The sequence below is a fragment of the Peromyscus leucopus genome, chromosome 23 (assembly GCF_004664715.2).
Source record: "Peromyscus leucopus breed LL Stock chromosome 23, UCI_PerLeu_2.1, whole genome shotgun sequence".
Classification (NCBI taxonomy): domain Eukaryota; kingdom Metazoa; phylum Chordata; class Mammalia; order Rodentia; family Cricetidae; genus Peromyscus; species Peromyscus leucopus.
Genome location: NC_051082.1, coordinates 42,036,235 through 42,062,780, shown reverse-complemented (window position 1 = coordinate 42,062,780; position 26,546 = coordinate 42,036,235). Strand labels below are relative to the sequence as shown.

General features: G+C 40.3%; 1 protein-coding gene across 9 annotated transcripts; it reads right to left on the bottom strand.

Annotated features, from left to right (window-relative positions):
* Window positions 1-1,149: 1,149 nt before the first annotated feature.
* Window positions 1,150-20,041, bottom strand: LOC114682206 (zinc finger protein 501-like). Of its 9 annotated transcripts, none has more exons than XM_028856005.1 (6): window positions 19,910-20,041; window positions 15,839-15,968; window positions 15,240-15,335; window positions 10,282-10,408; window positions 10,061-10,153; window positions 1,150-4,823 (listed from the first exon to the last, which is right to left on the bottom strand). In XM_028856005.1, the coding sequence occupies exons 3-6, from the start codon at window positions 15,258-15,260 to the stop codon at window positions 3,235-3,237; spliced, it is 1,830 nt and encodes a 609-aa protein (XP_028711838.1). In that variant the 5' UTR covers window positions 15,261-15,335; window positions 15,839-15,968; window positions 19,910-20,041; the 3' UTR covers window positions 1,150-3,234. The 9 variants fall into 9 exon arrangements, with proteins under 9 accessions (XP_028711838.1, XP_028711840.1, XP_028711839.1 ...); XM_028856007.1 differs by having other exon boundaries at window positions 10,282-10,363; XM_028856006.1 differs by having other exon boundaries at window positions 15,240-15,329.
* Between the last annotated feature and the right edge of the window lie 6,505 nt (window positions 20,042-26,546).

Here is a 26,546-nt window from a genome sequence, read left to right as displayed (position 1 = left end):
TGATAGACCAGCCTGACATTTCTTAAGATTAGAAGCACCTTGTTAAATGGTAAAAATAAGTTCATTCCTGTTTACCCATTTTCTGGAATTTGACATGTTCTACACCCTATACCCTGACTTTTACTCTGATAAGATGCTCTACCAAATGTAGATATTCTGCCAAGTTCCTACATAACTAAAAACACTTGGAAACCCCCTAGCCTTGCAGTTTGGGGACTATAAAAAAATTTATCCTATATTCTGTGCTATTCTCTTAAACCCTGCTTTAGGGAGATAGCTCTGACAGAAAATAAAGCTTGCTTAATTCAACCAAAAAAAATGGGTTAGTGGTCTTTACTCTTTACAAGAGTTCAATAGGATTCACATGACTGTTCATCCACTAGAAAGTAGTCAGCCTGAAACCACATATACACACACACATACAAAAAAATTAACCCAGTGGGCTGTATTTATATATTTGTAGCTATACATGTAACTGCAATAATGAAAGAGGCTATCACTTGAGGGAGGGAACATTGGAGGGAGGGCCTGGTAGAAGAAAAGGATAGTGGGATATGTGATATAATTATCTTAACTAAAAATGTAAAATAAAATTAAAAATGAAACAAGAATTGTTGACCAAAGTGCTTTAATTCAGATGTCAAGTATAAACACTTGCGTATCAGATTTCTACATTTCAACATTAATTGCTGATATGTTGGTTAAACATTGTAAAAACATTATCAGTCACCTTCTTAGGGCAGTGGATAGCGCTTCAGTTTCAATCGAATAGTTTTATAAAAATACCCATACAACTCTATATGAACATGATATACTTAACAAAATATGAATGGGGTAGTTGTTTAATATGAAAACTGTATAGCGCAAAGCTACACAGAGAAACCCTGTCTCGAAAAACAGAAAAAAAAAAAAAACTGTATATTCTGATTTGAATCTGAAATGTTGCCCAAAGGCTTGTGTTGGATGCTTGGGTCACAGATTGTGGCAATAATTTAGAGGTGATATAAACTTCAGGAAGGACTATTTTCATTTTAAATGTATGTCACTGTTAGACATAATTAAAGAATAAGCCTGATATTGAGCCACTTCTTTGCTGTTTCCTATCTAGAAGTTAAATAAAAAGCGCTTCTGACAACCATGATCTGCTCATGGTCGAGGGGGGGGGGGAGGTCAAGTAACTTGACTATATGAAATTATGATCTAAAATAAGTATGTACAGCCTTAACTTGGTTCTATCAGATAGTTGCCCACAGTAATACCAAGTTAACTAATACAACCACAGCATCTTAATACTTATGTCTGAAATTGCAATCAGAACTACAAACATAAAAGGGCATGCACCCTACCTCTTAAGTAGTCTCCCAATGTATTTGTTACACATGTAACAAATTTTCTGTACTTATTCTGAGTGCACTCAATTCAGATTTCTAAAACAAAATATATAATATAGAACATAATTATATTTGAGATGTGGTTCAAGCTTGTTCACTAGATTTGAGTATTAACTATTAACTTTCATTTATGTCAACCACAAGTGTCCCAGATTGGAGACCAGTTTATGCTGACTGGAATGACCATCTTGCTTATTTGTACACAACTAAACACAATTTGAAATAATTTTTAAATAACTTATTACTTCCAATTAACACTCAAGTTATACGAACAGATTTTTTTTACATTGTAGGATTTTAATACAATCCAAATGAAGATGTGTTTTATTTCGGCCCCTTCATTATCTGATTCAGCTTCCCTGACTGTAATGATCAAGGCATAGGTTTCTGCTGCAGTGAACTTTGAACTTCACATGACCCGCATTCTTCTGGATCTTGACAGATTTGGCATCCTTTCACCGTACTGTGAAATCAAATCTTTCATTTGTTCAATGTTTTTGTAACACAGTGATGGAGCATTTAGACCATAGAGACAGCAGCCAAAAAAAGCTCCAGAAGTTTTCATTCTTAGTTTTTTTTAAGCCTTAAAATGTTATGCTGGGCATAGTAGCACATACATGTAATCAAAGCACTCACAGGTAAGAACAGGACTTTGATATCAACCAGGGTGTTTGTAGCAAGACCTTATCTCCAAATTGAAAAGTTGGGGAAACTTCACTTAAAATGATCAAAGAAATGTCCTTACCCATTAAAGAATTCTGAACAGACTGAAATAACTCCAGAAGTGCTTATTTTACAAAAATTGATGAGTATAAAATACAAGGGCAGTAGATGGCTCAGACGAAGGCTAAAGACACTTGCTGCCAAGTCTGACAACCTAAGTTTGATACGAAGAACCCACCAGGTAGGAGGGAAATAACTTTGAAGAGTTTGTCCTCTGACCCTGACATATGTGATATGGAATGTATGCACATATAAATACAATAAAACTTTTAAGGTGGTAACAGGTAATCTACATAAAAGTCAACATTTATATTGATCAAGCATTCTGCCACTGAACTACATCCACAGCCCTCCTAACTGCTTAAATTCAAGTGGGCTCAGTTTTGAGTGAAGTGATGTCCAGTAACATGATTTCCACAAAGTTCCACGTTTCTACAAAACTTATATGACTAGGACTCATATAGCATATTTGATTCAAATGGCATTAAGGTATGTAATTGTATTTTTGTCCTTTGTCAGTTATAGAATTTGTGAAGCCATTATATTCTCAAATTCTTGTATTTTTAATTATTTGGTTTTTTGTTCTTAAGGTCCCATGTAACACAGGCTGGGAGTGAACTCGCTCTGTAGCCAAGGACTATAACTCTTGATCCTCCTTTCTTGACCTCCCAAGTATTGAGATTACAAGCATGCACCAACACACCCAGTAATCAGTTGCAAATTCTATTCAGAGCTTGAGGCAATTCTTCATTTTCATTGGTTTCACACCATTGAGTTCTGGTATCATGTCAGGAAAACCTCAAGTAGAAAATTTTGCCCAATTTTCTTTTAAGCCATGGTGTCTTCCTCTGTTGCCTGAGTACAAGTGACCCTCCACCATAAACATCTGTTTATGTTGGTTTAAAAGCAATCACTTATGTACCTAGCAAAATTACTTGCCAGTCAATTGTGAGTTCTTTGATAAACAAGCATAAATCAAAGTTTTCTTTCCCTGTTTATTCATACAGTTTAATCTCTCATGTGGGTATTCCTATGTACAGTAAGATCTGACTTGTGGGCAAATGTTTCCCAATGTTCTTTACATTCACAGGTTCCCTTACCTATAAGAAGTATTACATGTTTAAGTAAAATTTGTTTTATGTGGGAAAGCTTTCTTACATTCTTCATATTCATAGTACATTGTCTGATGTTGAGAAGTGTTACTCAGCAAAGATTTATTGCACTGTTTGCATTCACAGGCTTTCTCCATAGTATGAATCTTCTGATGCCGTCTGAGATTTGACTTATCATAGAAAGATTTCCTACATTCTTTACATTCATAGGGTTTCTCACCTGTATGAGTTCTCTGGTGTACAGTGAGGTGTGAAGTGCAATAAAAAGCCTTCTCACATAATTGACATTCATAGGGTTTGTCACCTGTGTGAGTTCTCTGGTGTCGAGTCAGGCCTGACTTGCGGTAGAATGTCTTCATACATTGCTTGCATTCATAGGGTTTTTCACCAGTATGAGTTCTCCAATGATGACTGAAACTCGACTTACAAATAAACGACTTCCTGCATACTGTACATTCATAAGGTTTCTCACCTGTGTGAGTTCTCTGATGTACAGTTAAATAGGACTTGGTGGAAAAGGCTTTCCCACATTCTGCACACTCATAGGGCTTTTCACCTGTATGAATTCTCTGATGTAAAGTGAGTTGGGGCTTTTGGCAAAAAGCTTTCCCACATTCCTTACATTCATACGGCTTCTCACCTGTATGAATTCTCTGATGGTCAGTGAGCTCTGACTTACGATAGAAAGCTTTCCTACACTCTAGACATATATATGGTCTCTCACCTGTATGAACTCTCTGATGCTGAGTGAGGTGTGACTTTTGGCAGAAAGCTTTCCTACATTCCTTACATTCATAGGGCTTCTCACCAGTGTGAGTACTATGATGTCTGTTGAAGCTCGTTTTCCAATGAAAGCACTTTCCACAAATTTTACATTCATAGGACTTTTTCCCTCTGTGGATTTTCTGATGGAGACTCACTTCTGACTGCTGAGAAAACTCATATTCCTCCTGAACAAAGAGCTTTTCTCCTGCATGTTGTCCCTTATGTTTTAGAAGATATGATTCAGTAATGAAAGGGTTCTCAAAGTCACTATATTTGAAATGTTTCTCTCCAAAGTGTATTTGCTCATTTTCATCAAGGTCAGACTTGTTACACTTTATCTCTGATATATCACATTCAAAAGATTTCTCCCTTATCTGAGTCATCTCTTTGCCAATAAATGCTGTGTCACCTAAAGATTTTGCATATTCACTGAACTTATGAGTCAGTAATACTGCTTTTGTGTTGAAGGATTTCCCTGGTATAAGACTTCGAAAATAACTTTGTGAACTTTGAGATTTGTATAGACTAACATGCTCTGGATATTTGATGGATTTTACAGTTCCAATAAGATCATCAGGTTCTTCTCCAACTTCTAGCTCATCAACATCACTATGGATATACACATTCTTCCACAGAATAAGCTTTTTAGGACTCATTCCTAGTGGGTTCTCATTCTTTATATTCTCATTTGAAACATGGTTTGCACTCACATTGAATGCCTTCCCTACTCTAGTCAACTCCTTTGATGTATCATGGTCAAATACAACTTGCCACACATGTCTTGCTTTGGTTTCTGGACAGAACTTGGTCAGGGTATTCATTTCCTGGGAATCTGAAATGACATTAATAAAAATTAATATGCACATATCTTCCTTCCCACTAGAGGATAAATGCCCCCTAAAAAAATTCCTATTATGCTCTAGCCATCTATTTGCTTTTTAATCATTTTATCAAAAATGAAAAAAACTAGGAAAATATAGTTTACCAAAATGATATACATTTTCCTTTATCTAACTCAATGTCATATGTGTCTTCTAAATTTAACATACATTAATTGTACCAACTAAGGTATATTATGTTGCTTTTATGCTATTCACACCCAAAGAAATTTCATGGTCTTCCATCTATATATGTAGACAATGTACTCTGGTAAAATTCATGTCTACCTTTCTCTGCCCAGAGCTGTAGGTTCTCTTCCTCCTTCCAGATACTCCTCATTCTACTTTTTTGAATTTACTTCATTCTAGGAAACTTAACCCCCATCTGTTTTACAAGTCACTGATCATTCAAAACTGTATTCAACCACATATTTGTTTAGTTTATTTTCTCTGGCTATTGGTTTTTATCATTCTCAGTTTTGACTTTTAAAAGATACAACAAATTATTTCCAATGTTATCTGTTCATTAGGGCTTGCTTTATGACCTCAATTTTGATTTGTTTTAGAGAAAGCTCAGATGTATATTTCACAGACACTGAGACAGTATACACTATAGATGTCTCTTTAGTCTCACTGATGCACTGTTAACTATGAAGTGGTTCTGTTAAATCTTGTTCCTGAGTTATCCATTCATGATAGTAGACTAGTTTAGTCACTCAACTCCAGTATGTACCTCACTCATGAAAGTGGATGTTATCTAATTCAGATTTGTTATTTATTGGCATATTATACAATTCTAGAATGCTGAAATCACTCACTACTGCTCTATCCAGAACTTCTGTCTTCCTTTGTGTCTAGAAATATTTTTATGGAACTCAGAACACCAATATTCAGTGCATAAACATTTGGAATAATTGTATTTTAATGGATTGGTCCTGTTATGAATATTCAGTAAATTTCTTTATGCCTTCTAAGCTAATTAGGCATGAAGCTGGCTTATTCATGTGAGTAGAGCTACTGATGAGTCCTTTTACATTGTTTGTTTCAAGAAACATTGCTCACATTTTAAATCCATATGTACCTCTGCCAGTGAGAAGATGCTGCAGACAGCAAACAACAAAATCTTAGTTGTTATTCCATTCTGGCCATCTGCTTTAAAGTTAAAAACAATTATATTTAAGATTCTTATTGGAAGACACACATTAAATCTTTATCTTAAAAGGTCTTCTGGTATGCTAAATTAATAATGGTAATAGCATGTCTACATCCTCTGTGATTTGTGATTATTTGATTTCATGTCTACAGTATAGCTCACTCTCAAAAACTGAATGAGTACCCTCTCAAGTCCCCCTCTCAAGCTGGAGTCTGTGTATAGTGTATAGAGGTTTGTGTATAGAGGTTTCCTAGTGAGATCTGAGCTTGCTTTACCAGCAGGACTGCTTAAGAGGATGATTAGATCACAAGCCTGGGTATCAGGTATTTGAAAGGGTCTACACTTGGCTGTATCTAGCAAGGGGGAGGTCTTTTTCCTCACCCCATGGCATTGTTATGAAAAGGCAGTGGATAAGGATCCAGGCCCTCCTGAGGCTATCCTGTGTTTCTTTTTTTCTCTCTCCACTATCCTTCTATCTGAATCTCTTATCCCTCACTCAAGAGTACCCTGGGGAAAAAGATAGGGACAGGTTCCCCCACAAATGGTGCCTAAACAGGGACCAGGGACTCAGCAAAAGTAGAGAGGGGGCATCAAGGGTATAAAAAGGCATGCTGATAAGGAGTTGAAAAAATAAAGGTGACGGTATTTTATTCTTGGGAGTGAAAGCAAAGGGGCTGAAAGATGCCCAAGTGAGGCTGCAGCGTATATCTCTTTCGAAGTTTCTCTTTTTCTCTTCTCTCTCAAATCTCTACTAAAATTAGGTTTTAAAGTGTAGAATAAGCTATAAGCATAAGGATATTGTTTAGGCTTAGGTATATTAGGGTAAAATAAGACTTAGGTATAATAGAAACTTAGAGTAGTTTTTCCACCTCTGAGTACAAGCAGAAGCTCCAGAAGCCACCAACAGTGGCGCACACCAGAGCCAGTGCAAGCCGCAGCAGCCAGGCATCCGCAGCTGAGACCCACAGGACATCAGCACAGAACAGGTGGCAGATGCCCAAGAGCCAGCACAAGCAGCGAGGTTCTGCAAGCTTTCTGTGGTAAAAAAAAGCCATGGTGAGACAAGCAGAAATGCCACACTGAGAGAAAGGTGAACAGCAAGCAGCTTGGAGTGTAGCAGAGAAAGCAGAGCCTGGAGTGCCAAACAGAGATGCCACAGCCAAACAAGCAGCTGAGATGTGCTAGAGCCCAGGGAGCTGTAGAGGTGAGAACTGTGCTTCAGGCAGAATGGCAGAGATGCTAGAACCTAGGCCAGCCCAAGCTCCCAGCAGTAGGGTTTAGCTAGAACCATGGAGTTACCCTGGGGGTAGCATTCAGCTGTGCAAGCAGGACAGCATTCTTGGAGGATTCCCAACAAAGTAGGTAATGCAGCCAGAGTACAGCAGTCATGACTGGCCAAGGCTGGGTTTCCTTCCAGATCCTGTGTGCCGAGAGTTGTCGATCATAGCAGGGGCAGCTTCTTGAGCTGGAGTGGTGTGAAGTGATTGAAAGCCCTCGGGGCCTCAGGACACAGGGATCCTGGAAACTGCCAGTTACCAGAAGCACAGACTGTGACTGTAAAAGCCAGGAGCCGAAAGCCTTGCAGTTTCTGTTTGCTAGTTGTAAGAAAGAATCTTTTGAAAGGACTCTGCCCCAGCCAGTTAATAGCTTTTGTCCTGAGGCAAGGTTCCTCAAGAAAGATTGCCATAAACTGATGCTGTAACTGAAAATGCCTCTGTGGCTGAGAACAAAAGTTTCAGAGACACTTGTTTGAACTAGAATTGTTAACTGCAAAAAGGTTTTGGTTATGGGTTTCTTCATATTTAAAAGAATTTATTTTTTGAACTTTTCAGGCTTAAGAAATGAGACCGATAGGAGTGATGCCATAGTAATGGGACAATTTTGACTTTACTTACACATATAGACTCTATTAACTGTGGTGATTCATGAACTGCTTTGTGTTAAAAATGGAACTGTCTAAACAGAGAAGTTTGGGGTTTTTTTCCTCAAGCTCAAAATGCAGCCTAAAAAAAAAAATTTAAGGAAAAAGGGGAGTTAATATTCCATAGTCTATTTAATTAAAAAAATATTTTCTTGTCCCTTAAGTGGACTGATATTAAATTGTGTTAATATATCCTATGTTTTCTATAGTTCTATTAAGAAATTGCTTTTGGATTTTTGCTAAAGTTTTTAAAGTGCTAATGGTTATATTGAGAGTATTGCTTTTGGATGTAGGTTTGTAGGAACTGTAATTGTGTATAGTAATATTTACGTTAGAGTTATTATGTTAATCGGTTGATATTGATGCACCATGGTTTGGTGAAGCTAAGGGAGCTTATTTAACTTTGATGTGGATACATAAGAAGTTTATCCTATGTTTTATTAGCAAGAAATGCAAATTATTCTATTAAGAGATTGCTTTAAAGTTTATTTTTGCTAAAGTCTTTAAAGTGTTAATGGTTCTATTAAGAGTTTGCTTTTGGATGTAAGTTTGAGAGAACTGTAATTATGTACAGTAATATTCATGTTAGAATTATGTTAACCTGTTAATGTTTGGTGAAGCTAAGGGAGTCTTTAAGTTTGATGCATTTGCATCTGGGGTTTGATTTTTTTGATGCGATTGCATCAGGAGTTATTGATTTAAAAAGTGCTTAGTGCAGCTAAGACTTCTATAGACATCTGAGACCCATTCAACAAGGACATTCCATCTTTATCATCCTCTACTCCTTTATTGGGAGATGTGGCAGCCCTAGGGAGGAGTAATGCTGTGGTAATTCCAGCTACTTACAAGCTCCTAGTGGATTCAGAATTGAGCTCTGTACCCTCACCTGAGTTTTAAAATATTAAGAGGGACCTGTGGGAGCCCACAGAAGTTTTCTATTGAGATTTGAGCTTGCTTCACCAGCAGGGTTGCATAAGATGATGATTGGACCACAGGCTTGGGTACCAGGTGTTTGGAAGGGTCTACATCTGGCTCTATCTAGCAAGGGGGAGGTCTTTTGTCTCGCCCCTTGGCATTGTTATAAAAAGTCACTTTGAATAAAGTTCTGGGCCCTCCCAAGGCTATCCTGTGTTTCTGTATTTTTCTCTCCCCTCTATCCTTCTATCTGAATCTCTTATCCCTCACTCAAGAGTACCTGGGGGGGGGGCTGTTCCCCCACAGTATAGCACTTCAAGGTAAAGGGAATAATATAACTGGTTTCTTCTCCAATGTTAGTCTGTTATAAAGAAGTTATTTTCAGACAAGGAATGTTCAACTGGATTTAAGCCTTCTGAAAACTGTAGGTTTCTCCTGTGTCTAGTTGTCCCTAAGGATGCCTACATGCTCCAGGCTTCCCTTATGCTCATGGCTTTTGGTTTTCCTCTGCAGAGGGAGATAGTTACAGGCTTCCTCTTTGTTTGGTGTATGGTATGTACTGTATGTGTATGTCTCTCTCTGTATGTGTTTATGTGTGTATGTACATGCTCATGTATTACAATTTTGTTTTTCTTCTTTTCAGCTGCCCTTAAGACTTTGGATATTTTCTCCTTTATTACCCTATCTCTCTTTATTCAGACAATCATAAAGCACTTTTAATCTACTACTTTACTCTGGAACACTCTGATGCTATTTTCTCAAATTCCACCTGTAACTGCCAAAATAACTGTAATTAAATACTAGCCTTAAGCTACTCATTTATTAATTTGTATCTCTGCTATTAATACTCATGACTACTATCAAGTCTTTGCTAGATAGCCACCTACATATTATGTAGCAAACTTGAGAAATTACTTAAATAAAATAAATGCATTAACTACTTCCTTACAACTCAGTTTATTAGACTTTTCCTAAACTAAACTATGTATGTTGTTTCTCTAAGATCCATATAGGGAATAGATTTATAGCAAATCTAAAAGAACATATTTCAGTGACAACAACAAAAGCCAAGTCTTTGAGAGTGCATTAGACAAATGTCTAATATATAAGACTAGCCATGTTTAGATCTGGGATGGGGATAAATTTGGTGACCATATCTGTTCAGTTCTTAGCATCCTCCTAATTAGTATGCACTGATGTACCTGGAATGCTCTGGTCTGAGGCTTCTCCTACAATCCATGACCCAAGTCTGTGCTCCAAATTGAAGATCAACTCAGGTTTGGTCTTGCAGTGCCCTGTAAATGGGAGATGTTAAACCACTAAGTCAGGCAGAGAAAAGAAAGAAAATACCTTCATTTGAAAAGACAGCCAATGATGGCGCCAATTAGTTTGATAAAGAGTCTACATTCCATTCTACACTCACCCAAAAACAGCAAGTTCTTGTAGTTCTCCAGCATCACATCCCTGTAGAGGGTCCTCTGACTTTCATTCAGGTCCTGCCACTCCTGCCAGGTAAATTCCACAGCTATATCCTCAAATGACACCAACCCCTGTAATAACACATTTCTCCTCAGCCTGAGAGTTCATCCTTGTATGGATACCTGTTTTACATAACACAAAATTTATCTGTATTCTTTATCATGGGAGAAAGTAATATTTTACCTACACATGAATTTAGTATAATTCAAGAAAACATAATTATACAGTTCCCTTTATAGATGCTGAACAATCCTTATTACTAAGAAGAACAACATTAATAACATTCTCCTCAGGAAAGAACCTGATATAGTCCAAAGACAAAAATACAAACACATTGTTGATGTGTATTTAAAAGGTTAATGTTCTATGTACAACAGGACAAGTAAAATAGAAAACACTGCTACTTACATACAACAGAACTCTTAAATGTTTACATGAATGTATTCTCATGAATATGAAGCAACACAAGTCCAGTTATGATAGCACAAAAGACACAAGATAGGCTAACAGAACTATACAGAATACCAGTCTGAGTATTCTCACATTGTAATGAGTGACAACACCAGTAAATGTTCAAATCATTTATTATCCAGTGATTTTTGCATTTAAGTAATTCAACAATTTAATTTCATCGACTTGTTAGTAGTCCATTACATACATAAGTAATTATTCAGAGGCTAGAGAAATGGATTAGCAGTTAAGAGCTCTGGCTGTTCTTCCAATGGACCCAAATTTGATTCCCAGCACCCACATGGTGGAACACAATCATCCAGAATCACAATCCAGAGGATCAAATGGTGTTCAAAGGCACAGGCACACAGGTAAAACATCCATACACCGAGATACATAAAATGTTTAAAAATTAAACCTGCTTTAAAAAATTAGTAATTGCAGTTATGGCCATTCTTGTATTTTCTTACTTAATCAAAAAAAAAAAAAAAACTGCTAGGATTCACATATAAGTGACTATATTACCCATTTCCTAAATCAAAAGGTTTAAAAAAAGGCATGGGGTACTATAAAATATGTAAATTACATGAACCAAGATAACAAATGACTATCTACATCACTAATCTGACCTCTGATTTATAGGCAGTTGATGGTTACAAGGAGAAAGGTTCAAAAGACCTCAATCACTCTCAAAGATTTATAGACAGTTAGCAGAGAGACATTCCCTTCAGTGGTGTAACTGCTTAAGAATTACCCATGCTCCTATGAAGTAACCCTAACTAAACACACTGGTTCACCAGGACTTGAGTAGAATAGCTTCTTGCACCTGTCATTGGTGCTTTACCTGGGTGAATGGAAATTTGATGTTTTCAAAAAAAAATATTCATACAACTAGAGGGTAAACTTTTGTGCTCAATCACAAAAGTATTTAGCACTCTATGAAGGGTACAGGAAAATCCAACAAAACACAAGAAAGAGTATCTCATCTTTACAACATATACCTAAAATCCCAAGAGAATTCCCTGGACATTATTCCAAATAGGAGGATTCAATAAACACACTACACAAGTGACATAAAGGCTGGGGCTGTAGCTCAGTTATAGAGGGCTTTCCTAGCACATGGGGCCCTGGTTTCAATACCCAGTAATGACTAAATAAATAGCAAAGGAAACTGTTTTAACTGCTTTCTATGCTTCAATAAAACACTGACCAAAACCAACTTTAGGAGAAAAGAATTTATTCTTTCAGGCTAGATAGAGCCCATCATCAAGGGATGCCAAGTCAAGAGCTCAAGCAGGAACGTGAAGGCAGGAACTGAAGCAGAAACCACAGAGGAATGCAGCTACTGGCTCTCTCCCTCTGGCTTACTCAGCTGCCTTTCTTATACAGTCCAGACCTACCTACTCATGATGGCACCACCCACAGTGAGCTGGGACCCCTACATCAATCAGCAACCAAAGGAATTCCCAACAGACATGACCACAGGTCAATCTAATGGAGGCAATTGTTCAAATGAAGTTCCCTCTTCCCAGGTATGTCAAGTTGGCAAGCAAGATTAGCCATCACAGAAAATATTCACACATACGAGTATGTTCAAACAATAACAGAATATCAAATTCAAGGTACCTACTGTAGCAACAAAAATATACCAACTTATCAGATAAGAAAATAAATTAAGGTTATAAAAAAATAAATAAATACTACATTCATGGACAAAATTATATATCACAAAAAATACAATAAATGGATGAAGTCTACATCACAATATCATTAATTTTCCTTAGGTCAGTACATTTTCTTCTTAGATGTAAAACAGTTTATTTCAATGTTGTTACAAAAAAAAATTATATACTGACAAAATAGGTAGAGGGGAAAGATGCCCATTAGGAAATCTGATGACCTGGGTTCAATCTCAAGGCCCCATATGGTGGAAGGAGAACCAACTCTCAGAAGTTGTCTTCTGATCTCAACATATATGCCACAAAAAAAAAATAAATTCTTAAAAAATTAACATACAAATACCAACAGAGTAGTGTAGGTTAAATTCCTGTTCTTCAAAATCTAATTCTTCCCCCTGTATTAGTTGCCATGGGTTGCAATAAAAACTTATACAGAATGGATGAAATTAAATTTTTTTCACAGTTGTGTAAGTTAACAGTCAAGGCTGAAGGTGGTTCAGTTCCTCATAATGTCTCCCTTCCTGGCATCCAGGTGACAGCCTAATCATAGTGTTTTCCATGCAAAAACAAAATAATTCTCCCTCTTTTTTTCTGGAACTCAAATTGTGGTTTTAGTCATGGTAGACGAATGCTCTTACACTGTGCTAGCACCCAACCCTTCTTCCTCTTTTGCATAAGGAAGTTCAGCTGTATGTTGTTAGCATCCCACACATATTTCCTCATTTAACGCTAATTACCTCCTATAAGCCCTATCTCCAGATAGTCAGCATGTGGACTTGGATATAAGCTTCAATAGAGAAATTCTGGGGAAAGGATAAACACTTCATCCATAGCCCTGATTGCCATGCCTTTATCCAAGTGAAATACTGACAAAACACAACATTCACATAAGCCAACCTGGAGCCTCTCTTTGCTGAGATCCCTTCACAATGTGAATGCAAGTGATGTACAGTCTTCTGAGAAGCCAGAGGGGTCACATGCAAGGGATGCACAGTCTTCTCTAAGGAGACGTCAAAAGTGTCACTCACAAAATCACATTTTCCCTTTGGCATGAGGGCTGAGAATGTACTACACAAAGAAAAAAATCTTTTTCCTCTGGTACTCTGAGTCAGAGAAGCAAACACTCTTATACTCTTGATGGACTGGTTAATATAAGTAGAAAAGAAAGATTTGCTTCTGATCTTACTGGAAAATTAATTATCATAACAAACATCACCTGAAATAACAAGCAGTGTAAGAATGCCGTTAAACTCTGTCTCAAATGCTAACTGAAACTGAACAAATACTAAATATAAAATGACACTTAACTCCTACCAGTGGTGTAACTTAAGCTATGTTTTACTTATATTATTTAGGATAACTATTAATGTAATACAAGTGTTGCTCAGCGCATCATGTGCTTACTACAGGGACTTAAAACATAAACAACAGTATATTTCAGGTACCGGCCATTGCATATGGCCAAGGTATACAGAGTTATTAATGGACAGTATACACATGCCAGTTTATAAGCATAAAAAGGAGCAAGGAACCAGTGGACATCTGAGGACATGCAGTACTAAAATCTAGACATGTTTCCATCTCATCTTTTATGCTTTAAAATAGTTTAAAAGTTGCCTCCTCTAGTTCAGGCAGGAAAAAAAAAAAAAAAACATAGGAAAAAAAATGTTCTATGGACTAGGACTGTAGCTCATTTCCACAGCAGTCAGCTAGCATGTGTTAAGTTCCATGTTTGACACATTTTTTAAATCCTATAATAAAAAAAAAAGTAAGAAAGATTAAAATTAATTGAAAATGGGGACTTCTTGGGTCAGAAGGAGGAGCAGAAGCTATCTACAGGCAACTCCAAGAACGAGATGATTCAGGGTAACAAAAGACAGACTTTATTCTGAACAGAGGGGAAGAACACTAAGAAACACCAAAGAGGACAGCATAAGTTGAAATGCAGTGAGAAAGACGAGGCAATGAGAAGTAGAAGTGGCCAATGGCCTCAGCTCAAGCAACGCAGAGAGGAAAGAAGCCAAAGACATATCTATGAGGTAAGCTAGGTAGCCTTGGGGAAAACAGACTGGCAATAGCTACCTACACAAGAAGTGGCCCATCACAATCCAGCATGGATAGATGGTGGAACTCATAAGGCCCCATCATTCCTTAAGGAGTAGGGACAGTTAATGAAAGCTGAGTATTCCTTAGTGGTATTGCCACTGGTTAAACAGTCCTTGCAGTCAATAATCCCCTACCCACACTCATGCCAGCAACTCTACTTAAATGCAGATGGCCATTAAAAAAATAAAATACAAAAAAAGGAAGAGAAAGGCTTGTTAGAAAGAAATATTCAGGGTGATATTTTCAGTGGTGATAAAAGGATAGTGGGGGTGGATCAAAGTATACTACACATATGTATGAAATTATGAAACAATTTTTTAAAGTTGTATCATTTATGTTAAAAGTCAAACTCATGAAAGTTTAAAAAAAATTTAATCATCTGAGAACAGAACACAATGCACCCTGTGCCCACTGATGGCCCAGCCTGCTGCCCTACAGTCAGTAGGGAACTAAAGGCACAGAGAGAGCTCCAATAGGAGCTGAAGTAACCTTGCAGAAATGAGACAGGCCACCTGGGTCCCAAGTACCAGCCCATCACCCACCCCACAGAAAGAGGGGACCTGGGATCCAAAGACCCAAGACAGGGTTCCAGCCAATTGACTCCAGAGCCACAAATGATTCCCACCAATTATAGTCCCTGGTTCAAGACGCTGGCCCACACACTCACCATTTCTGGCTTCCAGGGCATCGAGCGTCCTCCCTATGGAACTCCCCGCACCAGCACGTCACAGGGCAACAGAGTCTACAGCACAGCCACCTAGACCTCCAGAGTAGAGGAGACTGAGCCTAGGGACGCATCCCAAGATGACGAGCTTCAGAGTAAAAAGTCCTAGCAAGACTGGGAAAGCCTGCCCCCTCCTGTTCATCTGCCTGATTAGACATTCCTCAACCCAGTGCCTTTAGTTGTACAAGGGGGGGCTACCTCTAGAGCTCTAAGTACCAGTAGAGTCACCAACCCATGAAAGAATAAAACCAGCATAACAGGTACTGTGAGTTGAAACACCAGTCATACATATACATGTCTACATGTATTTCTGTGTAACCTAGCAGTATCTTTCAGTTACAGATAATCAGTACCTAAAAGTACCTATTGTTTTGCCAATATAAGCAAGGTGTCATTAAATTTTGGAATCCTATCTATCATAGGGGGTGATAATTATCTACACTAGACAGCAAGCCCCTTAAGATGTTATTAAGTACAGTATAATTGGGCTGGTCAATAATTTAGGCTAGGACAGGTGGGCTCTTTTTGGTATGAGTACCTACCTGATGGCTGAAGAGGCAGCTGAGCTTCAGAGAGTGACCTGACTGTCAACTGGTACATCTTGAGTCTCCTCCTTGAGTCTCCTCCTCCAGTGCCCTATTGCAGTCTTCCTCTCATGGAGATAGCAGCGATCTGAAAGAAAGGGTGAATACATCCAAAGACCTTTTCAGTGCAGGTACCAAACTAATACACTTTCCTGTTGTTGGTATTTTGACTCTTTTGGGGGGCCCTCCACCCAGCTCCCAAATAAATCCACACTCAGAGGCTTATTCTTACTTATAAATTCCCAGCCTTATCTTGGCTTGGTTCTAGCCAGCTTTTCTTAATTTATCCAATCTACCTTTTGACTCTGGGCTTTTTCCATTCTCTTACTTCTGTAAATCTTACTCTTAATCTGTGGCTGGCTGTGTAGCTAGGTGGCTGGCCCCTGGAGTCATCCTCCTCCTCCTCTGGCTGCTAGCTCTTTTCACTCCTCCATCTCTCTTTGCTCACCTCCCCTTCCCACATTTCTCCCTCTCTATATATTCTCTCTGCCTGCCAGCACTGCCTATTTCTCTCTCCTGCCTTGCTATTGGTCAGTTCTTTATTAGACCATCGGGTGTTTTACACAGGCACAGTAACACAGCTTCACAGAGTTAAACAAATGCAACATAAACAAAAGTAACACACCTTAAAATAATATTCTACTACACTTTCCCACTCACAGCTTCACAAGCAATGTGACAAATAGGCAACTCTGGATCCAAGGTTCAGGAAATAGAGCTCCCTTTCAATGAGATTGTCCTGGTTATGGATCCAGAGAACTAATTAATGGCAACTTGCTAACATTCTGACATTCAGTATCATTCAGTCTTTCCTTGCAGATAAAGTTTCTGTACTTGTTCCAAGTCAAGGAACTTCCCCCAGCAAGTATTAAGCAGCTGACCTAACTAACTGGACTCTGAGTTATGGGGAAAAAAGAACATGAAAGTGGGAGGAGGGCCTATTGGGAGTGCCTGAGGGGAGTAGGGGTGATATGATTAAGACACATTTTATACATGTATGAAACTGTTGAAGAATCAACTTTAAAAAATACTGTTGTATGTTTTGGTTGTGAGTGTAGCCTTCAATGGAGCTGTCTCTCCAGTCATAAAAAATATTCTTTTTATTGAGAAATTTTTTTATTCATTTTACATACCAAGCATAGATCCCCCTCACACCTCTCCTCCCACTTCCTCAGCCTTCCTTCCCAGCCCACCCATCCCCCCATTCCCTCCTCCAAAAAAGTAAGGCCTCCCATGGGGAGTCAGCAAAGCCTGGTACATTCAGTTGAGGCAGGCCCAAGCCCCTCCCCCTGCACCAAGGCTGTACAAGGAGTCCCACCATAGGTAGTGGGCTCCAAAAAGCCAGCTCATGCACCAGGAATAGATCCTGATCCCACTGCCAGGGGCCCCTTGAACAGACCAAGCTACACAACTGTATTGCTTACGCAGAGGGCCTAGTCCAATCCCATGGAGGCTCCACAGCTGTTGGTCTAAAGTTCATGAGTTCCCACTAGCTTGGTTTGGTCGTATATACAAGTATCCCACATCATGATCTTGATGCCCCTTGCTCATAGAATCCCTCTTCTCTCTCTTCCACTGGACTCCTGGAGCTCGGCCTGGTGCCTGACTGTGGATCTTTGCATCTGTTTCCATCAGTTACTGAATGAAGGCTCTATGATGGCAGGGTCTTCACCAATCTGATTACTGGGGTAGGCCAGCTCAGGCACCCTCTCCATTATTACTAGTAGTCTAAGCTGGGGTCATGCTTGTGGATTCCTGGGACCTTCCCTAGCACCCGGTTTCTCCCTATCCCCATGATGTCTCCCTCTATCAAGATATCTCTTTCACTGTTCTCCCACTCCATCCCTGTCCCAGCTTGACAATGTCATTCCCATATGTTCTCATCCCCGACCTCCTACCCTCTATTTCTCCCCCTCAACCCCAGTTTACTCAGGAGCTCTCATCTAAAAAAAAAAAAAAAAAAGCTGATAATACAGGACATGAGTCAATTCAGCCTGACTATAAAGACCATGTATCACCACTAGACAACATGACTCATGTAACTGACCTTGTCTTTTTCAGTCCTAGATAATGAACACTGATTCTAGTAGTAGAACTCAAGATATCAAAGGGCAACAATACATTTCTTAATTTCTCATCACAGGAGGAATTTGAAAACATGTATAATGCAGGTGTGCCAAACATTTCCATCACTTTCAGCACTTACAAGTATATGATTTCTTGTACAGATAAAAAAAAACAAATCACTATGCCTGGAATATCTTATTGTAAAAGTGGCCTGAAGACACGATTAGAGAAAGCATTTCCTCTTGTTGAAATTTTGGAGAAAGACACATCTAAATATTCTCAATTTGTTCATTGATTTCTCACTAGGCAAAGCTGTTTACAAACACTTGAAACTGATGCTGCAATGAGGCAAATATACATAGCACATGGAGAATGTTTCTAGAACCCGAAATTCCATTCCTAATCCCCAGAAAGACTTAAAATCTTCAAAATTCAAGTTGAAATGGACCAATGAAATTAGAATGGCTGTACTAGCCCACCTAGAAATCAATACTCACCTAGAAAGCAATACTCTAATGCTTTCCAGTGGTACACAATGTGAGGGAAGGGCCAAACCCACTGCTTTTTAAGCCAACATCTTTTGTTGGCTTATCTGCAAGTTGGTCTTTAGGTAATATTAAAAATCATGAGGCTAGAGATGGCTAGAGCATTTTAGGATACTTGTTGGTCTTCCAGAGGACCCAAGTTCAGTTCCCAGAACTGATGTCAGGCAGCTCACAACTTGTAACCCCAGCTCCAGGATATCCAATGCTTCTTCTGGCCTCTGAGGCACCTGAATCCTAATGGCATACACTCACACTGATACACATACACACACACACACACACACACACACACACACACACATAAATAAGATTAAATTTACTGCGAAGTTGTGTTTCAGTCTTACCTACTGACATAGATTACCTAATCAATATCATTTGTTCAACTCAGCAATTACTTCATTCCTGACTGAAGTCAATACGAGATGTGTCCTACCATGCATAAGGTATGGCACACTTTGGTTTTCTCCTAGCTTCGGTGAGCATTACTATAAGATGAGCACTACATGGGGGGAAATGTCATCCAAATACTAAAGCCATGCCACTCACTAAATTCAAACGAAAATTGACAGTTCTTAAGGATTGACCAAGGGTGATGACATAAATACCTCAAAATACTACAACTGACCTCATATAGACATGTGTGAACATGGCCAACATTAAAACAAAACTACGATCTATTGTTATTCTCAGATACTTAGGTATGATAATCGTTAACAAGTATTACTTTTTGATGATGTAACATGCATGCTAAAACACATTCACAAATCATTCATGTAAAACTCAATGACTTTTTGCACAATGTTCAGGAGTCAAATAACTTGTTTTCCTCTCTTTTTGTGTTATACTCACAGGAATTTTTTTTAAGTCCTTGAGAAATTATTTTTTCTCTAGTACTCCGGAATTAAAAAAAAAAATAAATTATACAATATTGCATATTTGAAATGAGGAACAGTTAACATAACGGAAACTGGAACTTGGTGCTTGAGAATATGGGCAAAGAGGCAAATTTGGGGGAAGCGCTCTTATGGAAGAAGGAGGGGCGGGTCAGGCTGGCATTCAGGAGTCTGGATTTGGGACTCCAACGCCCAAACATTAGGGAAAATTAGAGGAAACAGGTGGGGTCACAGGAAGGAAGCGGGGACTAAGCGTCCGGGGGACGACAGCTCGTCTCCAGGGAAAAAAAAAACTTGACAGAATAGGACGAACACAACCTGCAGGAACCCCGCAGCCAGCGCAGGGCTGCCCCCCCCCCCGGTCGCCCCAGCGGGAGGGACAGGACGCCCGGGGCTCGGGCAGCCCCGCTGCCCAGGCAGGGGACCCAGCGCGGCCGCCCAGCAAGGCCTCACCGCAGATCCCGCTCGGCCACGGCGCTTCCTGCTCGCTCACCGCCACCTCCGGGCGCCACACGCACACTCACCAGGTCCGCTTCCCCGGGACGCCGGCGGCGCCCTCCAACCATCATCACCCAGCACCCACCGCGCCGCCAAAGCTGCGCAGGAGCCTCCCCGGCGGCTGACACCAAGCCCAAGATGGCGGCTCCCAGACAAAGGCCGGGCGACCGCCAAGGCCCGCCCCCGCCCTCCGTCTGTGTGTCTGATTGGATACGCCTCAGCCCACGGGCTGCGATTGGACAGGACTTCAGGTCCTGCCCCCTGAGTGACAGCAGTTGGCGCCAACGCAGAGCTGAAGGAGCCCAGGATGACAGGTTCCTGGCTGCAGCTAATTTTAAGTAGGGAGGGCTTCTTGTGAAGCACAACATATTCCTGTAATTGGGCATTTGCGGTTTAACCTTCTATCCTTATATCTAATATCATATAAGCTTATGAATTAGATGTGTGTGTGTGTGTGTGTATGTGCGCATACATACGCATACTAGTCACAAGAAGAAGTAAGATGCCAATTTCTCACAGTCTGTAATATTAGGTTATGGGCCCTGTAGCTAATGATTTAAGAGAACTAGATTACACACACACGTATATAAGCAAAGCTTGCTATGTTACAGTGCCTGCCTCCATGACTTTTGGCAAGTGGGCTAGGTCATATGGTTTGATCATAAGAACTGAGTCTGGGTAATGCTTAAAGGCTGAATGTATATGATCTTGGGCAGGCCTCATTGCTTTTCCCAGACATAGCCAAGGACTACCTATCAAGACTTAAATTTGTTTGCATTAAAGATGCCCTGCCTTCTTGTATCCCTGTGAGCGAGATTTTTACTTTGTTATAACCTTATCAAGTGTCCGTCAGAAACTACCTGGTGGTTAATTTTGGGGGTTAGTTTGTATGTGCATATGGGTGTCAATATGCCCTGGTGTGCATATATAGAGGTCAGAGAACGACTTCTGGGAGTTGATTCTCTCCTTCTACACTGTGGGTCCAGAGGATTGGACTCAAGTTGTCAGGCCTAGAGGCCTGTGCCTTTACCGACTAAGCCAGCTCACTAGCTCCCCTGCCCACACACTTTTTAAAGAAGTTATCCCCTCTCTTTTTTACATACACTATGTATTTTCATTATATTCACTTGGGACTCTCCCCCTTCTGGATCCAACCATCATCACCCCGCTGTAACAGGGATGCTGGTAGTTGCCTAGTGGTTTTCTGAGCTCATTTTCTTGAATAGACAGAGAATTGACTAACTGGGAAGATAGCAGACCAAGCCACAAGAAAAGTACAAGTAACTGCTTTTTTCTTTAAGGGTGGGATGAGCCATTAGCCTGGGCATTTACTCAATGCTCAATGGACACTGGCTTGGGTATTTTATAGGGACCCCTGAGTCCTCCCCTTCCCACTATTGGTCCTGTTTAGATATCCACCCTTGCTGCCATTTCCCTTCACAATGTTTTCCAGGAACAAGAAGCCACTATCTTAAGGATGCTGCCTTCTCTTTCCCTGCCTGCCTATGTTCCTCTAGCCCCATTTCCCCAAATTCATTCCAATTTTGAGTTACCCTCTCTAACTGAGCCCAATTTGTGCTGCTTATATACTCAATGGATGTGGGACCATCTACCGAAGGATGGTTGACCTACCATGTCCCACACTCTTACTCTTAAAACAGATTCTTTCTCCCCCAGAAGCCACCAACTATCCATAGCTCCTCATCTCACATTGAGGAGAAGGGCCTCTGGAAAGGTAGGTCCCTGTGCCTTTCCCCCTCCATTCTGAAATGTTGACTGGCTTTATCTCTAACAGGTATCCACAGCTGCTATGAGTTCATGAATGCACCCATCTTGTCATGTCCACAGTACAATATTCAATATATTTTTTTCCAACAGGGTTTCACTATGTATCTATGGCTGGAACTATATAGACCCTGCTGGCCTCAAAATCAGGGAGCTCTGCCTGCCTCTGTCTTCAAAGAGCTGAAACTAAAGGTGTGTGTCACTATACCAGGCAGTTTCAATTTTATATGACATTATTTCTTTTTCAGCAAAGTTCTCAGTCCACACTTACCAATTAACACAATCTGTGCATATAGTGCGTACTTGGGGAACTAGTTGAACCCAAGACAAGATGAACAGTTGAATCCAGCAAACGATTGAAATTAAGTAATGTAGTTAAGACTGGAAAGCTACAAAGCAGCAGCAAATATTTTCCTGTTAATTTAAGAAATCTGCTGGCGCTGGAGAGATGGCTCAGCAGTTAAGAGCACTCACTGCTCTTGAAGAGGACCAGGGTTTGGCTCTCACGCCCACATCAGGCAGCTCACAACCACCCCAAACTCTAGTTCCGGGGGATCCAATGCCTTCTTCTGAGGAAGGCCCAATGGTGCACACCTTTTGATTCCAGAACTCAGGAGGTAGAGGCAAGCTGATGTCTGTGAGTTCAAGGCCAGCCTAGTCTATGTAGAGTTCCAAGACAGCAGGACTAATAGAAAGACCCTGTCTCAAGAAAAACCCAAAAAACAAAAGGGCACACTTCTTCTAGCCTTCACAAGTACAAACACATATATGGTATATACTCACAGGGACACAGACTAATTAAAATAAGTAAAACAAATAAATGATTTAAAAGTAAACATACTGAAAATTTGGATAATATCAACTAAAAAGGATATCAAAGATCTAAAAGGACAAAAGGAAGAACATGAGCCATATGCTGTGGGATGTCTTTCTGTATGCTGTGAATATGTGTTGCTCCCATTGGCTAATAAATAAAGCTATTTGGGCCTACGGCAAGGCAGCTTAGAGGCAGGCAGGAAACCCAAGTAGAGAGACAGGAAGAGAAAGGCGAAGTAGGGAAGACCTGAGCCAGCTGCCCAAGAAGCAACAACATGCCAGCAGACCAGTAAAGCCACAGAACATGAGACAAAACATAGATTAATAGAAATAGGTTAATTTAAGATATAAGAGCTGGCTGGCAAGAGGCCTGCCATAGGCCATACAGTTTGTAAATAACATTAAGCCTCTGAGTGATTATTTTATAAGTGGCTGCGGGACCACGGAGCTGGGTGGGACTGGAGAAACTTCTGGCTACAGTGTTTGGATTTTGGAGTCAGGCAGGGTCCATCCTGAGTCCACTTGTTTAACAGTTGAAGCTTTGGGCTATTAGGGAAATAAATATATGCATACATGTTTGTATTGTGTAGGTACTTTTGCCTGTGAGTACATGGGAAAGCTACAGGTTGATTACAAGTGTCTTCTTTTATCATTCTCCACCTTTTTTCTTTCTTTCTTTCTTTCTTTCTTTCTTTCTTTCTTTCTTTCTCTCTTTCTTTCTTTCTTTCTTTCTTTTCACTGTGGTGGTCCCCCATAGGCTCATATAGCTGAATGTATGGTCATTAGGGAGTGGTACTACTTGACAAGGATTAGGAGGTGTGGCCTTGTTGGAATAGTTGTAGCCTTGTTGGAGGAAGTATATCACTGGGAGTGGGCTTTGGAGATTCAAAAACTCAGACCAGACCTAGTAGCTCTCTCTTCTGCTGCCTGTGGATCTAGATGTAGAGCTCTTGACTTCTTTTTCAGCACCATGTCTGCCTGCGTGCTACCACACTTCCCTGCATGCTAAAAATGGACTCACCCTCTGAAAATGTAAGCCAGCCCCAATTAAATGCTTTCTTTTATGAGTTACCATGGCCATGATGTCTCTTCACAGCAACAGAACACTGACCAAGACAAACAGGGTCTCTCATTGATCTTGGAATTCTCCTATCTCCACATCTGCAGTGCTGGGATGGCATATGGCTTTTTGCATGGGTGCTATGAATCCAAATGCCAGAGTTAATGCACAAGTGCCAAAACCACTGAGCCAATAATTAGCTGACCTGTCAGCAATGTGCTTTAACTGATGCTGCCACTGAAAGGGAAGATCTGCTCCTCACACTTTGGATCTTGACTGGCCTTGTCCACTATGGCTCATACAAAGCTGTAATATGAAAGTGCATTAGCTTGGTACATAGGCAGGAAAGATTTTGAGGAGTCATTTTCCTTTTACTTCGAGAATCTTGCCATCTCCATGAGAACAAGTGCCTAGTAACTAGCTAGAAAATGAAATATTGTTTGGAGGAAAATCAACTGGTATCCCAGTTGGCAACCAGCTCATCTTCTGGAGCTGAGCCACCTTGTCAGGCATCAGATAACTACATACATCAGAAGGAGCCCAGTGAATTTCAGCATAGATGGCTAACCAGCCCAAATCTGAACTAACAACTTTTGGAGGGGCTTGTATCCAGCCTTATCTAATTAGTCATAGCCTTAACAGACAGATGTTAATGTAAATGACATCGGCAAATTGTCAAGTACTATTTTAAGCATATAGAAAACCGACTCGGGAAGTAAGAAGGTCCTCCCTTCTCTCCTCCAAAACTCCATGTTCCTGCAGTAGGAAAGAGTTACCTGGCTAAGAATAGGTGCCATATAGATATTGATTTCCCTTTCCTTTTGTTGGATGTTGCTGAGTTCACAGAAATATGTATAGAAATATATTGTTCCAAAAAAAAAATCACACAGGGGCCCCAGCCTTTCCCGGGGAACAGATGCCCAACTCGGCCTCAGTTGCCAGCCAGCTGGCAGGGCTCCTGCAGGAAGATTCCCCTTCTCTAAGATTCCCCAGCAGACCCTGCAATCTACATGCCCTACCCCCACACCCATCCACCTGAGACCCCCGTCACTTCCTGAGGCTTGGAAACCAACCCCCAGCTCCCATCCAGTCCAGAGGTGAGTGACTCTCTTCATACCCAGAGAGGCCTGCCCGTAGGACCCATTCCTGGGCCCCAGCCTTTCCCAGGGAACAGCTGCCCAACTCTCTGGCCAGTGGGCAGGGCTCCTGCAGGAAGGTTCCCCTTCTCCAAAACCCCTCACCGGACGCTGCAATCTACACGCCCTGCACCCACACCCATCTGCCCAAGACTTCCCCGCCCCCCACCACCTCATGAGGCTTGGAAACCAACCTCCAGCTCTCATCTGGCCCAGAGAGAGAGCTCTCATGGGGCCTAGAGAAAGAGCTCTCATTGGACAAAGAGCTGTCATTGGACCAACAGTAACCTCAGGAGACAGGGAATCTGTCAGCCCCCATTAGACCAAGAGTGACTTTCTGAGAAGCAGAATCTGCCACGTCTCATTGCACCGAGAGGCTTCCTGAAACATAGAATCTGTCAACTCTGACTGGACCAAGAACCCTGATAAGACCAAGAATGAATCCTTGAGTCACAGAATCAACTAGCTTTGGTTGACCCAAAAACAGCTCTCCAAGACACAGAAGCTGCCTGCTCCAGTTAGACGAAGAGCTAAGATTAGACCTAGAAGGGCCCCCTGAGATACAGACACAACAAGTACAGAGTGGACCAACAGCAACTCCCTCAGAAATAGGCACTTTTTATGCCTATTCGATAAGGAAAGGGGCAGACGTCAAGGCAGAAGTGCATACAACATAAAGAGCAATACAGCATCACCAGAACCTAGCCCTCCTCAAACAGCAAGTCCTGAACATCATAAGGTAGAAGAAGCAGAAGAAAGCAACCTTAAGGATAGCATCATGAAGATGCTAGAGGCCTTTCAAAAAAAATAAAAAATGCAATTGAGGAAAAGATGAACAAAAAAGTGGAGGAAATCAATAAAGAAATTGAGGAAAAGACAAACGAAAAATTGGAAGAAATCAATAAATCCCATAAAGAAAGTCAAGAAAACCAGAAAAAGCAATTAAACATGTGAGAGAAACAGTTCAAGACCTGAAAAGGGAAATAGAAATGAACAATGAAGAAGACACAAAATGCTGGAAACAGAAAATCTGAGTAAACGAACAGGAAACACAGATGCAAGCATAACTAACAGAATACAAGAGATGGAAGGGAGAATCTCTGGTGTAGAGGATACAGAGGAATGGATTCATCAGTCAAAGAAAATACCAAAGCTAAAAAACTAATAACATAAAATGTCCAAGAAATCTGGGACACCATGAAAAGGCCAAACCTAAGAAGAATAGGGATAGAGGAAGGAGAAGAATACCAACTCAAAGGCACAGAAAATATATTCAACAAGATCATAGAAAACTTTCCCAACTTAAAGAAGAAATGTCTATGAAGATACAAGAAGCTTATAGAACACCAAAGAGATTAGACCCCCCAAAAAAGTCCCCTCACCACATAATAATTAAACAACTAAACCTACAAAATAAAGAAAGAATATTAAGAGCAGAAAAGGAAAAAGGCCAAGTGACTTATAAAGGCAAACCCATCAGAATAACACCTGATTTCTCAATGGAGACTTTGAGCCAGAAGAACCTGGACAAATGTAATGCAGACATTAAGAGACCATGGATGCCAGCCTAGGCTAATATACCAGGCAAAACTTTCAATCATCATAGACATAGTGAACAAGACCTTCCAAGAAAAAAGCCAGATTTAAACAATACTTATCCACAAATCCAGCCCTACAGAAAGCACTAGAAGGAAAATTCCAACATAAGGAAGTCAGATACACCCTCGAAAACACAGACAATAGATAACACCACAGCAGTAAACCCCAAAGAAGAGAAGTACAAAAACATAACAGGAATGAACAATCACTGGTCATTAATATCCCTTGATATCAATGGACTTAATTCACCTATAAAAGACACAGGCT